The sequence below is a fragment of the Ceratotherium simum genome, chromosome 7 (assembly GCF_057802395.1).
Source record: "Ceratotherium simum simum isolate JZ-2026a chromosome 7, ASM5780239v1, whole genome shotgun sequence".
NCBI classification, from domain to species: domain Eukaryota; kingdom Metazoa; phylum Chordata; class Mammalia; order Perissodactyla; family Rhinocerotidae; genus Ceratotherium; species Ceratotherium simum.
In genome coordinates this window covers 13,256,244-13,274,622 of record NC_141906.1, presented here as the reverse complement: position 1 = coordinate 13,274,622, position 18,379 = coordinate 13,256,244, and the positions used below count along the sequence as shown (strand labels likewise).

The 18,379-nt window shown below is 37.5% G+C and overlaps 1 protein-coding gene across 3 annotated transcripts in view; it reads right to left on the bottom strand.

The window, feature by feature from the left end:
- Positions 1–18,379, bottom strand: part of PIK3C2A (phosphatidylinositol-4-phosphate 3-kinase catalytic subunit type 2 alpha) — a 106,105-nt gene that overhangs the window by 39,914 nt on the left and 47,812 nt on the right. For all 3 annotated transcript variants that reach the window (XM_004418476.3, XM_087433150.1, XM_087433151.1), the window contains exons 5-9: positions 16,392–16,512; positions 15,532–15,643; positions 14,245–14,324; positions 14,048–14,111; positions 630–773 (exon numbers count right to left, since the gene is read on the bottom strand). In XM_004418476.3, the coding sequence (XP_004418533.1) occupies positions 630–773; positions 14,048–14,111; positions 14,245–14,324; positions 15,532–15,643; positions 16,392–16,512 (521 nt within the window). The remainder of the gene's footprint in view (positions 1–629; positions 774–14,047; positions 14,112–14,244; positions 14,325–15,531; positions 15,644–16,391; positions 16,513–18,379) is intronic.

Here is an 18,379-nt window from a genome sequence, read left to right as displayed (position 1 = left end):
TTCCTTTAAATTTATCAAGTCTTGTGATCAACCGTCTCTCGTCCTTCCAATCAGAGCTACGAACATCCCTATGAACAGAGTTAATTAAATCCCCATGGAAATATCATGGGGAGAGCTTTTACTAAAAGCAACAGAATGACATCAAGAGAGGGTTTCCAACCTGGTTGCTACTGAGTCAGTAAGTCACTATTACTGAGGCTTCTGGGTCTTTTCAACAGGAAGGAAGTATATACCAGAGTAGAACTTCCCCCATTGGCAATCATGGAGATTTCCATTCAGAGGGAGAAATGGTAGCTATTACCATCCAGGTCCTTCAAGCTCAGTATCTACCTTAAAACTCCCAACCAACTCATTTATGCCAGAGTTTTTCTTCTACACACAAAAGATTCAGTCTGGCATCCACCTATTCAATGTCTACTCTTACAAAGCTCTTCTAGGGCAGCCCACCCATCTCCTTTTAGGAATTCCCCACCTTACCAAGTAAGTGACCAAATCAACACTCAAAAGTTAAAGTCAAAGTTAAAATGATAACATTCTGTCTAGCAGAAGCAAAAATCTCCAGTTTAAGTGATAGATACTCAAGTACATATTTTCATGTAATAAAATGCTAATTACTAAAAAATACTCACATTAGCACTTTTACTCCTTGGAAGATTAACTGCTCTCTTTAGCCTCTTTATTGATTCTGTAATGGCAAGAGTTTCTACACCATCTAAAGCACTACAGATTTTTCTTACAGCTTTAATTACTTGATCTATGGCTCGGTGCTGGTTCTTTAAAAAGAAAAAGTAAAATAAACATAAGCATGTGGAATTTAAAGAATCAATTTCAGAGATTAAGTCAGAAACTAGACATTTTAGTTGTGCCTAAGAACAGATATCCTTTACTGTTTTGTGATGAAAAAGAAAAGAAATAAGATAGCTTTTTAATTATATAGTTTAAAGTAGGAAAAAGCAGGCCCGGTTAATTTGCACCTTGCCTGACACAATTATTCATAAGCAAATGCCATTAATTTCATATCAGAATCAGAAGTCAAAGCAATAAATTACCAACAAATTACTAAATCACTAAAAAAATTGGAGTTATCTTTTTCTCATTTGGGAATAATTTCCACCTTAAAAACCCTTCTCTCGCTGTCTTGTAAAAATATGGCATCAAAAAACAAATTCTTCGGGCCAGCCCCGTGGCTTGGCAGTTAAGTGTGCGCACTCCGCTGCTGGCGGCCCGGGTTCGGATCCCGGGCTCGCACCGACGCACCGCTTTTCCAGCCATGCCGGGGCCGCGTACAGCGACCAGAAGGATGTACAGCTATGATGTGCAACTATCTACTGGGGCTTTGGGGGAAAAAAATAAATAAATAAAATTATTAAAAAAAAAACAAATTCTTCAGAGGTTGGCCATATATTAATAACACTGGGCAACAGTTACCAGGAGGGAGTCAACTTTTAAGCATCATTTGCATGTATACAACCATTTTTGTCTGATGAAAAAACTTCCTTGAGGACAGTCCCTCTGTGCTATTCAACCACAGTTTGATTTCACCATGATTCAAAAGTATACATGTACAAACATATCATAAAATCATTTACCTGAAGAGAATCATTTAAAAATCCTCCACTCCCTCATCATCATTTTTTTTTTCCGTGAGGAAGATCAGCCCTGAGCTAACATCCGATGCCAATCCTCCTCTTTTTGCCGAGGAAGATCGGCCCTGGGATAACATCCGTGCCCATCTTCCTCTACTTTATATGGGACGCCACCACAGCATGGCTTGACAAGCTATGCATTGGTGCACACCTGGGATCCAACCCTGCGAAGCCCGGGCCTCCGAAGCGAAGCGTGTGCACTTAACCACTATGCCACTGGGCTGGCCCCCCTCATCATCGTTTTAAAGTACATATCTCATTAAGAAACATTCCTACATAATGAATTAATTCATCAAACATTCATGCCAAACTTATATGCCAAGTACTGTTAAGAGTGGGCTGAAACTCAGTACTGTACAACCCCTTAAAAATTTAAATTTTTCCACTCCTGAGGCTTGGCTACCATAAACCGAAAGTTACCTTCACCTTCATGCTTAAAGGAAAGCACCTCATTTTCTCAAACGCCCAATTACCCTGCAGTTTTCAGGGCCTGAAGGTCTGTTTTCTACTTCCCATTTTTGCTTGACTTATATTTCTGCTTACTTTTACTTCTTTACCTTTATGCAAAAACCGTTCCAGTTTTGAAGCTCATGCTATTCTCCTATACTGTTCTCCATCATTTTTTATGTGCAGTTATCAATTTATTGTGTATCAGTTCCAAATCCACCCTACTTTGCTCTCCTTTGTGATACTGGAGCTAGACACTATAAACATTTCTCCTTTGCCGGCTGGCACAATGTCAGGTTTTGTCAATAGAGGGCACCGCAGGGACATTCAAAGGCAATAGCAGTATGCAGACACTTCTCACCCAAGTTCCAGTCCTCCATTTTGTAATTCCGTGTGGGAGCCCAGTGGTCCTCAAAGACCAGCTCCAGCTGTACCTTCAGGTCATGCTCTCCCAATCTGACAGCTCTGGCATGCTTCTTTGCCATAGGCAACCTGTGTGTTCTGTGATAGCCAGACCCTCGTCAAAGAGGCTGAATTGCAGCTAGGGGTGGGGGAGAGGCTCCACCCCAAATCCTTAGAGTTCCTTCACTATCCATTGTTCTTCAACCTAAAGTTGACAGCTGCTTTTCTGCACCTGTTACTTCTAGACCCCTTAGAGCAGGTTGGCAAACTCTTTTTTAAAGGCTAGATAGTAAATGTTTTAGGCTTTGTGGGCCACACAGTCTCTGTCACAATTCAACTCTGCTATTAGGGCATGAAAACAGACATGGATAATATAAAAACAAATTAGCACGGCTATGTTCCAATAACACATCATTTACAAAAACAGGCAACAGGCCAGATTTGGCATGTGAGCCATAATATGCCAACTCCTGCGTTAGAGTCCTCTTTTACCCTTTGCAGTAATTAACTACATTTTATTAATTACGTTTTACTAATTCACTAAATTTCTCTGTCCAAATAACTGTTATAGTTCCTGTCTCCTGACTTGGCCCGTGACTAACTAATCTGCCTTGCCACTGACATGTAGGCATTTCCCCCACTGCATGCCATATTTTTGCTCTGGATATTTATCTGACTTTCTACCCTCTAGCTAATAAGCCTCTCAGTTACATAAATGTCCATGAGGAAAATTCACAGCATCTTCAACCCCAAAACTGTACCCTACCAGAATCTTAACTACAATATCATACTCATCACAATCTCCTTTGTTTCCAGCCCTCACACTCTTATTCTGACCAAATCTGTTCTTTGAGCTCAGAGACTTCTCTGCTTCTTCTACCAGGCAGCTGAGTACTTCTAAAGAAAATTTCACAACTGTATAGATTCAACAGTCCCCAATTTCAGCAGGAACCTGCATGCCACTTAACATTCCATTTACCTGCTCTTGATCAGCTCTCTTGCCCATTCCCCTCAGAATATGAAACCAAACCACTAAAACTTGCCACAAAACCCCTACTGCCACCCTAACTTCATTTTAGTAAAATAAATTAACATCTTATCTCTAGAAAACGAAGGCCAAGAGGAATCAAAACTTCTACAACTTCCCGACCTCCCCTAAAACCTACCTAAGAGAAATTAAAACATACATCCACACAAAGACTTATACATGAATGTTTATACTGCATTATTCATAATAACCAAAAAATATAAACAGTCAAATGTCCATTATTTGGTGACTGGATAAACAAAATGTAGTATATCCATACAATGGAAGTATTCAGCAATAAAAAAAGAAACAAAGTATGGATACATACTATAATTTATATACTACAACAGGGACAGAGCTTAAGAACAGTATGGTATTTGAAAGAAATCAGATATAAAAGATTACATAGGGTATGATTCCATTTACATGAAATCTCCATTAAAAGCAAATCTATCAAGACAGGAACGAGATCAGTAGTTGTTTGGGGCTGGGGCTGGGAAAGCGGAATGATTGCAAAGTAGCACATAGAAACTTTTGGGAGTGATGAAAATGTTCTAAAACTGGATTGTGGTGATAATTATACAAGTCTATGCATTCACTAAAAGAATCACTTAACTGTACACATCTAATAGGTAAATTTTATGGTATATAAATTATATCTCAATAAAGCTATAAAAAAATATGAGGAGTAAATATGATAGAGCCAGCCCTGGTGGTCTAGTGGTTAAGATTCGGTGCTCTCACTGCCACAGCCCAGGTTTGCTTCCTAGTCAAGAAAACATGCTACCTGTCCATCGGCTGTCATACTGTGGAGGCTGCATGTTGCTGTGATGCTGAAAGCTATGTCACCAGTATTTCAAATACCAGCAGGGTCACCCATGGTGGACAGGTTTTGGTGGAGCTTCCAGACTCAGACCAAGAAGAACCTGGCCATCCAATTCTGAAAAAATTGACCACGAAAACCCTACGAACAGCAGCAGAGTATATGTCTGATATAGCGTCAGAAGATGAGAGGATGGCACAAAAAGACCAGGCAGGGTTCCGCTCTGCTGTACAAAGTGTCGCTAGGCGTCGGAATCGACTTGAAGGCACTAACAACAATGATAGAGTCACTATTCTAGATAAGATGGTCAGTGAAGAGCTCTCTGAAAAGACATTTGAGCACAAACGTTAATGAACTAAAAGGGTAAACCACGCAAGTATCTGGGTTAGAGCATTAAAAGTAGAGGGAACAACAAGCAGAAGGGTCCCAGTTGGGGAGCATACCTGCAGATCAACTAGAACCAAGGAAGAAAAGGGCAGGAAGCCAGATCAGAGAGGTAGTGGGTCAGAATATATAGGGCCTCGAAGCCACAATTAGGGATCTGAATTTTACTGAGATAATAAACAGAATTTGAATAAAAGACTGACATAATTTAATATTTTTTAAGGGTTTATAAATTTTATTAATCTTTTCAAAGAAGCATCTTTTGGCTTTGATTTTCTCTTATTTTACATTTGCTTTCTGTGTTTATTTTCATTTTTTTAAATAAACTTCTTATTTTGGAGTAATTTTAGATGTACAGAAAAGTTGTAAAAATAGTACAGAGTTTCCATATAATATTAAAGGAAACTGGGTTAAGTAGCCTCTTACATAACTATATTACACTTGTCAAGACACACTGGTACATTACTATTAACTTAATTGCAGGCTTGATTCAGATTTCACCAGTTTTCCACTAATGTCCTTTTCCTCTCCCAGGACACAATCCAGGACACAACATTGCATTTAGTGACATTTTTAAAAGATCATTTTGGTTGCCTGTGGAAGATAGACTGTAGAAGGACAAGAGTAAAAGCTGGGAAATCAGTAAGGAACTATCATGACTACTGTAATTGACTAGGACTGTAGCTTTGGTAGTCACGAAAAATGGTCACATTCTGAATGTATTTTCAGCGTAGAGCTGACAAGAATTAGACTGAATATGGGATGTGAAAGATCTTTTTCTTGAGAAATCAAATGTGACTCCAAGGTTTTGGCCTAGGCAAACAGAAGAACAGAGTTGTGATTTATTAAGAAGGGGAAGACTGATGAATAGATATAAAAGGTAATATAAAAAATTCAGTTTTGTATATCAAATTTGAGATGTTAGTTAATTAGATATTCATATAAAAATGTCAAGTAACAGATATTTGAATCTGGAGTTGAGAAGAGGTTAAGGCTGGGGATATGAATTTCAGCGTCATCAGCATATGTAGGGTATTTAAAAATATGAGATTAGGGGCCTCCCTGGTGGCGTAGTGGTTAAGTTCGCGCGCTCCGCTTCGGCAGCCCGGGGTTCACAGGTTTGGGTCCCAGGCACGGACCAATGCACCACTTGTCAAGCCATGCTGTGGCAGTGTCCCATATAAAGTAGAGAAAGACAGGCACGGATGTTAGCCCTGGGCAAATCTTCCTCAGCAAAAAGAGGAGGATTGGCATCAGATGTTAGCTGAGGGCTAATTTTCCTCACAAATAAATAAATAAATAAAAATATGAGATTAAGTGAGATCACCTAGGATGGAATATATAGAGAGAAGAGGTCCTAGAACTGAGCCCTCAGGCATTCTAATGTTTAGAGATCAGGAAGATAAGGAGATCATAAAGAGGAAGCCACAAGTGAGAATGAGAATAGAGCAGACAGTAGAAGTAGGAGAACCAAGAATGTGATATCCCAGAGGCCATGTGAGTGTTTCAAGATGGAAGAAATGACAACTGTATCAAACACTATAGAAAAGTTGAGAAAAATAAAGACTAAGACCTTATTACCAGAACATGATCATGGAAGTCCTTGCTGATCTTAATAAGTGTGGTTTCATGGAAGGGCTGAGAATGAAAGCCTGACTGGAGAGGGTTCATAAGAGAATGGGAAGAGAGGAAGTGGAAGCACTAAAAACTGATTAACTTTCAGGAGTTTTGATGCAAGGAGAACAGAGAAGTGGAGTGGTTGCTGTAGGGGAATGTGGATTTTTCATTTTATTTTAAGATGGGAGACATTCCCAGGGCACAGTTCTCAAACTTATTTTCTCTACCTGCAATGATTTTCTTAGTGATCTCATCCAGTCTTATGGCTGCAAAATGCCATTTATATTCCGATGATTCTCAAGCTTAATATCTCCAGCCTTGACCTCCTCCATTAAATTTCAGATTCATATCCAAGTGCCTACTCAACATTGTTATTTGCATGAATAATAGTCATCTGAAACATAATGTCCAAAATTAATTTCCCGATCTTCCCACCAAACCTGCTCCTCTCAGAGTTTTCCACACCTCACTAAAACACAACTCCCGATTTCCAAATGCTCAGGTAGAAAATCTTGGAGTTACGCTTAACTCTTCTCTCTATCTCTCTGTCATGCTTCACATCAAATCTATTGGTAAATCCTCCTAGCATTAACTTCAAAACATATCACAGGAGAGTGACGTCAGCGTCATGGCGCAGTGAGCTTTCCCGTAAACTCTTCCCTCAATAAGATACAACAAAAGGAACAGCCACAGACCAACAACGGAATCCTAGACAGTGAAAAGCAAGATCGGAAAGCTCCACACTGCCGCACATCTGAGGGTGGAACATGCTGGGCCCCAGAGGAAGTGGGGAGAGGTAAGGAGAACTCCTCTCCCTCCCCATCAGATCAGTGATCCCGGTCCATGCAGCTCCCAGAAAGCGGGGAGGAGCAGCCCTCTGCGGGGAAACCATAGCTCTTCATGCTTTCTCAGCCAGTGGGAAACTCCCACACAGAGGACTCAGAACTGCTACGGGGTACCATCAACATCTGAGCACCCCAGAGAGTGGATAACGAAGGGCGAATGAGAAGTCCCCCACGCCAGGGACCCAGCAGGCAAAAGAGAGAGCCCCCCCCCGCCGCCCGCAAACCAGACCCTGCAGCTCAGCCAACCAGACCAGACCAAGAAACCGGCAGATCAAAGCGAACAGCCGCAGCAGAGCGCAGGGGGCTCAGATTACACAGCCCTTTACTCCCACACAGTGATGGCAGGTGGAAACTGCAACCAGATATTTCCAGGATGAGGAACAACAAAGCCAATACAGGAACCACAACGCAAAGATACATGAAATCACCAGACCAGAAGGAAAATGACAAGCACCCAGAAACCAACCCTGAAGACACAGAAATCCATAACCCAAACAACAGAGATTTCAAAATAGCTATCATAAAAACACTCAACGAAATACAAGACAACACAGACAAACAATTCAATGAGATTAGGAGTTTCTTCACAAAAGAGATTGAAATCATAAAGAAAAACCAATGAGTACTGATGGAGATGAAGAACACAATGGAGGAGATAAAGGAGAATCTGGAATCTTTAAAGAACAGAGCTGACAATATGGAGGAAAGAATTAGCATTATAGAGGACAGGAATACAGATATGCTCCAGATGAAAGAGGAGAGAGAACTAAGACTAAAAAGAAATGAAGAAAGTCTCCGAGAAATATCTGACTCTATTAGGAAATGTAACATAAGAATTATAGGTATTCCTGAGGGAAAAGAGAGGGAAAGAGGAACAGAGAGCCTATTCAAGGAAATAATAGCTGAGAATTTCCCAAATCTGGGGAAGGAGCAGGAAATACCAGTAAGCAAAGCCAACAGATCACCTAAATACATCAACAGGCAAAGGCCCACTCTACGAAACCTAGTGGTAGGGCTGGCCAAAGTCAATGACAAAGAAACAATATTAAGGGCAGCTAGACAAAAACAAAAAATAACATACAAAGGAACTCCCATCAACCTCTCAGCGGATTTCTCAAGAGAAACTTTACAGGCTAGGAGAGACTGGAATGATATATCCAAAATACTGAAAGACAAAAACTTTCAGCCAAGAATACTCTATCCAGCAAAAATATCCTTCAAATATGATGGAGAAATAGTAACTTTCCCAGATAAACAAAAGCTAAGGGAGTTCATAGCCACGAGACCCCCACTACAAGAAATACTCAAGAAGGCCCTCAGGCCTGAAAAAAAGAAGAGAAAGGGAATACAAAGCTTGGAGCAAGGAGAAAAATAGGTAGACAAACTCAGAAAAATAGTAGATCTTTACCGGAATAGGCTAGCAACCACTTAAATACCAAAATCAAAGATCAAAGGAAGGAATTCACCAAAAATAAATTTAACCTCATCACTGCAAACACAGACCCACAACACAAGACAGAATAAGGTATAACAAGAACGACTTAGAAGGGGAAGAGGAGGGCCGGCCCTGTGGCTTAGCGGTTTAGTGCGTGCGCTCCGCTGCTGGCGGCCCGGGTTCGGATCCCGGGTGGGCACCGACGCACCGCTTCTCCAGCCATGCTGAGGCCGCGTCCCACATACAGCAACTAGAAGGATGTGCAACTATGACATACAACTATCTACTGGGGCTTTGGGGAAAAAAAATGAAAAAATAAAAATTATAAAAAAAAAAAAAAAAAAGAAGGGGAAGAGGAAAGTGATTGAACTGACTTAGTATAAGAAAATAGGAGGCCATCAGATAATGGACTATCTCATACACAAGATTTTTTATACAAACATCAAGGTAACCACTAAACAAATAATCAAAACAAAATCACATATGATAAACAAAGAGAAAACTAGAAGAGTCATAAGACAGAACAACCAAACTGAACTGGCAGTCCAAAACAAATGGGACAAGAAAGAAAGGAAATGCAAAAGAAGCAGAAAATAAGAGACAAAACAGCAACATTAAGCCTTCATATATCAATAATTACCCTAAATGTAAATGGATTGAACTCTCCAATCAAAAGATACAGAGTGGCAGGATGGATTAAAAAGCAAGACCCAACAATATGCTGCCTCAAGGAAACACATCTGAGCTCTAAAGACAAGCACAGGCTCAGAGTGAAAGGATGGAAGACAATACTCCAAGCTAATGGCAAACAAAAGAAAGCAGGTGTTGCCATACTCATATCAGACAAAGTAGACTTCAAGATAAAACAGGTTAAGAGAGACAAAGAAGGAAAATATATAATGATAAAAGGGACACTTCACCAAGAAGACATATCACTTATAAATATATATGCACCCAACATAGGAGCACCAATGTACATAAAGCAACTATTAACAAGCCTAAAAGGAGACATTAACAACACAATAGTAGTAGGGGATCTTAATACCCCACTTACATCAATGGATAGATCATCCAGACAAAAAGTCAATAAAGAAATAGTAGACTTAAATGAAAAACTGGATGAGATGGACCTAGTAGACATATACAGAGCACTCCATCCAAAAACAGCTGACTACACATTCTTCTCAAGCGCGCATGGAACATTCACAGGGATAGACCATATGTTGGGAAAAAAGCAAGCCTCAATAAATTTAAGAAAATTGAAATCATAACAAGCATCTTTTCAGACCATAATGCTATGAAACTGGAAATGAACCACAAAAAAAAACTGGGAAAGTGACAAAAATGTGGAGATTAAACAACATGCTACTGAACAACCAATGGATCACTGATGAAAGTAAAGGAGAAATCAAAAACTATCTGGAAACAAACGAAAATGAAAATATGCCATACCAAACCACATGGGATGCAGCAAAAGCAGTCCTGAGAGGTAAACTCATAGCGATACAAGCCCACCTTAACAAACAAGAAAATGCCCAAATAAGCAACCTTAAATTACACCTAACAGAACTAGAAAAAGAAGAACAAACAAAGCCCAAAGTCAGCAGAAGGAGAGAAATAATAACAATCAGAGCAGAAATAAATGAAATTGAGACCAAAAAAACAGTAGAAAGGATTAATGAAACAAAGAGTTGGTTCTTTGAGAAGATAAACAAAATCGACAAACACTTAGCCAGGCTTACTAAGAAAAAAAGAGAAAAGGCTCAAGTAAATAAAATTAGAAATGAAAGAGGAGAAATTACAACAGATACCATGGAAATACAGAGGATTATAAGAGAATACTATGAGAAATTATATGCCAACAAATTGGACAATCTAGAAGAAATGGATAAATTCTTAGACTCACACAACATCCCAAAACTGAACCAAGAAGAAATGGAGACTCTGAATAGACCAATCACAAGTAAAGAGATTGAAATAGTAATCAAAAACCTCCCAAAAAATACAAGTCCAGAACCAGATGGCTTCTCCAGTGAATTTTACCAAACATTCAAAGAATATTTAATACCCATCCTTCTCAAACTATTCCAAAAAATAGAGGCAGATGGAACACTTCCTAAATCATTCTACGAGGCCAACATCACCCTGATACCAAAGCCAGACAAAAACAACATAAAGAAAGAAAATTACACGCCAATATGGCTGATGAACATAGATGCAAAAATCCTCAACAAAATATTGGCAAACCGAATACAGCAATACATTAAAAAGATCATACACCATGATCAAGTGGGATTTATACCAGGGATGCAGGGATGGTTCAACATCTGCAAACCAATCAACGTGATACATCACATCAACAAAACAAAGAATAAAAACCACATGGTCATCTCAATAGACTCAGAGAAGGCATTTGACAAGATACAATATCCATTTATGACAAAAACTCTCAACAAAATGGGAATAGAAGGAAAGTACCTCAATATAATAAAGGCTATTTATAACAAACCCACAGCCAACATCATACTCAACAGGGAAAGACTGAAAGCCATTCCTCTGAGAACAGGAATGAGGCAGGGCTGCCCACTCTCACCACTCCTGTTCAACATAGTACTGGAGGTTTTGGCCAGAGCAATTAGGCAAGAAAAAGGAATAAAAGGAATCCAAATAGGTAACGAAGAAGTGAAACTCTCACTATTTGCAGATGACATGATTTTATATATAGAAAACCCTAAAGAATCCATTGGAAAACTATTAGAAATAATCAACAACTACAGCAAAGTTGCAGGGTACAAAATCAATCTACAAAAATCAGTTGCATTTCTGTATGCTAATAACGAACTAACAGAAAGAGAGCTCAAAAATACCATTTACAGTTGCATCAAAAAGAATAAAATACCTAGGAATAAATCTTACCAGGAGGTGAAAGACCTATACAATGAGAACTACAAGACATTATTGAAAGAAATTGATGATGACATAAAGAAATGGAAAGATATCCCATGTACGTGGATTGGAAGAATAAACATAGTTAAAATGTCTATATTACCTAAAGCAATCTACAGATTCAATGCAATCCCAATCAGAATCCCAATGACATTCTTCACAGAAATAGAAAAAAGAATACTAAAATTCATATGGGGCAACAAAAGACCCCGAATAGCTAAAGCAATCCTAAGGTAAAAGAACAAAGCAGGAGGCATCACAATCCCTGACTTCAAAACATACTACAAAGCAATAGTAATCAAAACAGCATGGTACTGGTACAAAAACAGACACACAGATCAATGGAACAGAATTGAAAGCCCAGAAATAAAACCACACGTATATGGACAGCTAATTTTCGACAAAGGAGCTAAGAACATACAATGGAGAAAGGAAAGTCTCTTCCATAAACGGTGTTGGGAAAACTGGACAGCCACATGCAAAAGAATGAAAGTGGACCATCTGCTATCGCCATTCACAAAAACTAACTCAAAATGGATCAAAGACCTGAAGGTGAGACCTGAAACTATAAAACTCATAGAAGAAAATATAGGCAACACACTATTTGACATTGGTTTTAAAGGAATCTTTTCGGATGACATGCCTACCCAGACTAGGGAAACTAAAGAAAAAATAAACAAGTGGGACTTTATCAGATTAAAGAGCTTCTATAAGACAAACGAAACCAGAATCAAGATGAACAGACAACCCACAGCTGGGAGAGAATATCTGCAAAACATACATCTGACAAGGGGTTGATCTCCATTATATATAAAGAACTCACACAACTGAACAACAAAAAAACAAACAACCCAGTCAAAAAATGGGCAGAGGAAATGAACAGACACTTCTCCAAAGAAGATATACAGATGGTCAATAGGCACATGAAAAGATGTTCACATCATTAATCATCAGAGAAATGCAAATAAAAACAACACTAAGATATCACCTCACACCCGTTAGAATGGCTATAATCACCAAGACAAAAAACAACAAATGTTGGAGAGGATGTGGAGAAACAGGAACCCTCATACACAGCTGGTGGGAATGCAAACTGGTGCAGCCTTTATGGAATACGGTATGGAGATTCCTCAAAGAAATAAAAATAGAGATGCCCTATGATCCAGCCATCCCACTACTGGGAATCTATCCAACGAACCTGAAATCAACAATCCAAAGAGGCTTATGCACCCCTATGTTCGTTGCAGCATTATTCACTATAGCCAAGAAGTTGAAGTCACCTAAGTGTCCCTCGACTGATGACTGAATCAAGAAAATGTGGTATATATATACAATGGAATACTACTCAGCCATAAAAAAAGACAAAATCGTCCCATTTGCAACAACATGGATGGGCCTGGAGGGTATTATGTTAAGTGAAGTAAGCCAGAAAGAGAAAGACAAACACTGTATGATCTCACTCATATGTGGAATATAAACCAACACATGGACAGAGAGAACTGTACTGTAGTTACCAGGGGCAATGGGAGTAGGGGGCAGGCACAAGGGGTGAAAGGAGACATATACATGGTGATGGACAAACAAAAATGTACAACCCAAAATTTCACAATGTTAAAAACTATTAAAACATCAATAAAAAAAAACATATCACAGAATTCAACCCCTTCTCACCACTCCTACGATAAGCACACCTTCCTTGAACCCTCAAGTTGGGAGAAGTACCCTTCTTTGATCTCCCAAAGAACCCCAATGCATACCTCTATACTACATTTTCCATACTATACTGAAATTTTGTTTAAATTCCCCATCGCTAGTTTTAAGTTCCTGATAGGCTAGGACTAGGTTATTCACTTTCATAACTCCAGCAGCAAGTATATAGCGAGCATTTGACAAAGGCTTTCCGAATTGAACTAAAGGTTCCTCTTAGTAGTAAGGCTGAATTGAAGTGAGAGTAATCACACTGACTCAAGCGTTACGTATTAATAATTTTTAGGGCTGGCCCCGTGGCTTAGCCGTTAAGTGTGCGCGCTCCGCTACTGGCGGCCCGGGGTTCGGATCCCAGGTGCGCACCGACGCAGTGCTTCTCTGGCCATGCTGAGGCCACGTCTCACATACAGCAACTAGAAGGATGTGCAACTATGACATACAACTATCTACTGGGGCTTTGGGGAAAAAAAAGAGGAGGATTGGCAATAGATGTTAGCTCAGAGCTGGTCTTCCTCAGCAAAAAGAGGAGGATTAGCATGGATGTTAGCTCAGGGCTGATCTTTCTCACAAAAAAAAAAAAAAGAATTTTTATTAATAACTTGGGTCTTATTATATACAATAAGAAAACAAGTCATCAAACATCAACATCAAGAATACAGTTTAAATAGTCCTTCTAAAACATTTAATCCAATGCCAATACTAGTATTTAAGAGAGAACAGAGACAAAAATTTTTAAGGCATCATGCCAAGACATGAATTAAGACTTACTTCAATTTGAAGAGCCAGTTCCACTTGGTTGTGATAAGAATCTAAAAGTTCTTCAACAGGGTGTCTGAAATAAAGAACAGGTATTGTGGCTGAAGGACACTGTACACAAAAAGGATTGTTTTTATTCACCAAAATAGAAGTATTAACATCCAAAAGCAAAGTTTGAAAACCTGCAATCAATGCTTTAGATGCCACACCTTGTCATGACTTCCTTATAAGGTTTTTCTATTTGATGCAGGTGTTTGTTTAAATCCACAGGTGTTTCATCATCTTCTGCCTAAACAAACATATATACACAAATGTTTACAAAAAAATCAAATCCATTCTTTGGTCCTCCATTGCCAAATTAAATATAGTAAGTGTATGACAAATTCTTAAAATTAAAGTGATTTTCAGAACTGAGGCTAAAATAATGTCAAAATTAAACATTATTTATGATTGACTCAGAAAAAAAGTAAATCAATATTCCAAAAAAAAATTTTGCTTTTTAAATGAAAAAACATAAATGCTTTAGGTCTAGCTTCTGATATATAAATAGCTCCCAAAGCAAAAACCACTTCTGGTCTATATAGAGAGAATACAGCTAAAAACACTTTTAAAGATGGCTGACAGCCAAACGAAGGTGGGGTAGGGACCAGACTGCAAAGAGATCATCTCAATTTCTGCATTATTTTTTCTAATGATAATCAAGTTCCCCCTACCTTACCCCAATAAGCAAGGTACTGGTCTCTTCTACCATAAGTCCTTTACTATGCAAATATACTCAAGAACATCATTCCTTAAGAAACTGAAAAGAGAAGTTATTGACTGCTAAAATGTACTGAATTTTGTGAAATAGCTTCCACCCAATTGAAATAAATTCTAACACAGGAGCAAAACCTAAGAAAGTAAAGGAAAGAGAAAGTAAAAATGATATTTTTCCATCCAAAATTCTACCAAATGAAGAAAAATTCTCTTTAAAGATTAAAATTCATCCAGTGTTTACACACAGTAATAAAAAAGGCCTAATTTCCTGCATTCTATTTTGCTTTAACCTCAAAAAAAGTACTGTATTTTTATAACAGAGAATTAGTTTTTATTTGGTGAAAAACAATGTATTTTTCTCAGTTTGGTGCAAAGGTCATTGTGGATCCTTTTTTCCCCCAAACCATATTTAGTTTTCAAAATCTTTCCTTCTTCCTCATTTCTCTTTGACTGACCCTGATGTTTTCATTCTTGTGTACAACTATTACAAATAAAACTTTTAATTCCTCCACCTTGATTTTCAAATATGCCTCCAGCTCTGAGTAGTATGCTACCCAATCCTCCATGACTGAAAATCTCCCAAGTGCTGAAAAGAATCCCGTTGAGGTTAAAGAGTTTATCATCCCCAGTCCGTCCCAGAAATCTGGGAGAATGTACAAACTGCAAATTGGCTAATTAGCAGAATTATTCAGATTCAACCAAATGACCAAATGTGATTCAGTTATAAGGTACACACTTACGGTTCGGGCCAGAGTTTGGCACATTGAGCTGAAGGTCAAAAGTTGTAGTTTAATCTCTGTGTCCCATTTTCGACAGTTTTGAATATGTTCATGACTTCCAAGGCAGTGATTACTGTTAAAATATATTAACTATTCATCAATGTTATTCTCTTCAAACTAGAAATTATAAAGGTGAATATAAAGGTAGAATATAAATTCTATCTGCATCAGAAATTGAAGAGAATGGTAAAATACAGACATAGTTTTTTAACCAAGTGTGAGCACTTAAATAGAGGAATAATTCCACATGAGAAGAGTCAAAGCAAAGAAGAAAGAAGAAGAAGACAAAGGAGGAAATAAGAAAAATAGGGACAGGGCATTTCTAGTAGCCCGAGAGAATGAAATCTATAAAATAACTAGATTAAAAGCTAGATACAACAATTACCTGGTTCAGAAAAGGATTCATATAATGATTATTTCAGGCAACTAAACGGAAATCAGAGGTGACCACTGTGTATAAATAGTGCATGCTACAAAAGGAAAATGGAGTCTATAATGATGTGTCTATTCACTCTCTGCAGAAAGAAAAAACCTATTAAATTCACTTATCCACCAATTGCCTACCACTCTTTCCATCTAAGACTATAAGCTTCTTAAGGGCAATACCACATCTTAATTATCTCTGAAATCCCTCTACTGTCTTAGACGTGATGTCTTAGACAAAGTATATCTTAACACAAGTTTACTGATCCAATGAATCAATTCAGTAGGATCCAATGTATTTTTGGATTACAAATTTAACTTGAAATTTTTCTAATTTAAGCCTTTAAAAATGAAATTTCCAAAGATGTTGCTCAGTAGTTAAATGAATATAAACTTACTTCTGCAGCACTTCCTCTTGACCACAAACTTTCAGAACATAGCTGCCAACATCTACTTGATTCAAGTCATCATGCACCCAGCAAAGGGCCTGCATTATAATGATTTCTACAGTAGAACTCACTGTAAAAGAGTTAGCCATCATTTTCATTTTGCTCATTTAACTCTAGGTATACACTTATTCAGATAGTATTTCTTATAATCTAAGATCACTATACATTGGAAATACAATGCAGGTCACACATATAATTTAAAATTCTCTAGTAGCCACATTGAAAAAAATAAAAAGAAAGAGATAAAGCTAATTTTAATATGTTTTACTTAACCAGATATATTCAAATATCATTTCAACAGATAACCAGTGTTTAAAAATTACTAATGAGATATCTTACATTCTCTTTTCGAACTACATCTTTGAAATCCAGTGTGTATTTTACACTTACAGCACATCTCAATCTATATTAGCCACATTTCAAGTGCTCAATAGCCACATGTGGCTCGTGGTTACTGTATTAGGGCAGATCTAAACTAAGACAGCCACCTCCCTATTAGAGAGTCCTCCAAAAAGGACATTTAGCAGTATCTAGCAAACAGTGATTTACACCAAATCATTAGGAAAAAGAACCATCATTTTAAATGCTTGACATTTGCCTGTTGAATTTTCCAATGAAGAATAAAAATCTAGCAAGTAGGAAGTATTGTTCAATTATCGTTCTTGGCAATAGCTGGATACTAAGATTACAACACATTAAAAACTAAAGTAACTTTTCAAAGTAACCATTTCTCTACTTAGAGCTCCTAGGTTCAATTTAGAAGACAGCAATTACATTCAAACTTCATCAAAATTAACAGCTTGGCAGAAAAAGCCATAAAACTTCTATCTAATACAATGGCTACATTTCTGAATAGTCAAATGTATGGTAACATTTATCATTTGAACACACAAACCACTTCTAGCATAATATGGTTATATTTCTTAACAGAGATGTACATTATAAATGTACACATTTATAAAAAACCAAACAATAGGCATTTGAAATATTTTTTAAAAAAATTAATCAGCTCTTGATATCATCAAGTTGAAATTTGATACAAATTAAAACATTTGCTATCAATGCTTACTCATGCTTATTTTAATCAAGGGGCTTTTTTTATTTTCTTCAATTTTAGTATTAATTCTTACCGTATACTTAGATTTAAACGATTCTCCCAACCAAAATTTAAAGTATATTCAAAAAGAATAACTATTCCTTTAGAAACTAAAAGAAAATGATTGTTATAGTTGGCTAACATTTTTGTTTCAGATTTATATTTTTTAAAAGGCCTTGAAAAGTACAAAGTTACAAAGTATCCAAATATTGGACATATTCCTAGTCATAACCATTGAAGAAAAAAAAAGGCATAATTTTTGGGCCAAAGTACTGTTGAAATATAGGACCTTACTCTACTGTTGGAATCCCATTAAAATATTATACATTGTGAAAAGCAATAAACTATGAAAGAAAATAAAAGTAGTTTTTAAAACTATAACAAAAAATTTATAGTTTTAAAACTATAACAAAACTTCCTACAGACTTTGGGGATACATCCCTAGAAAGGATACCCACATCAAGTTTGGAAGGGAGCGTTAGAACCAAAGGAGAATTATCTTCTCCTTAGAGGAGCTTAGCAAGACAACTGGAATTTCAATTTCACTGACAGCTCTTGATAAAAACAAGCATTCTTTTGCTATAAAATGAAAAAAGAAAATAAAAAATTGGACTATAATTAGTCTTTCTATCTAAGGCTTTGGGGCCCTGGCCAAGAGCCACTGATTAACCAAAGTTACTCAGGATTTTCCAGAGAAATACGTCGTTATAAAGGTAAACTGTTTTCCCACTAGTCCTAACCAGAAAACTACCCACATGAATGCCAATTTTTTGAACAGGATAACTAATGAAAGTTAAGTATTTTACCACACACAAAAAAAATTTTTTAAAAAGGATACCCA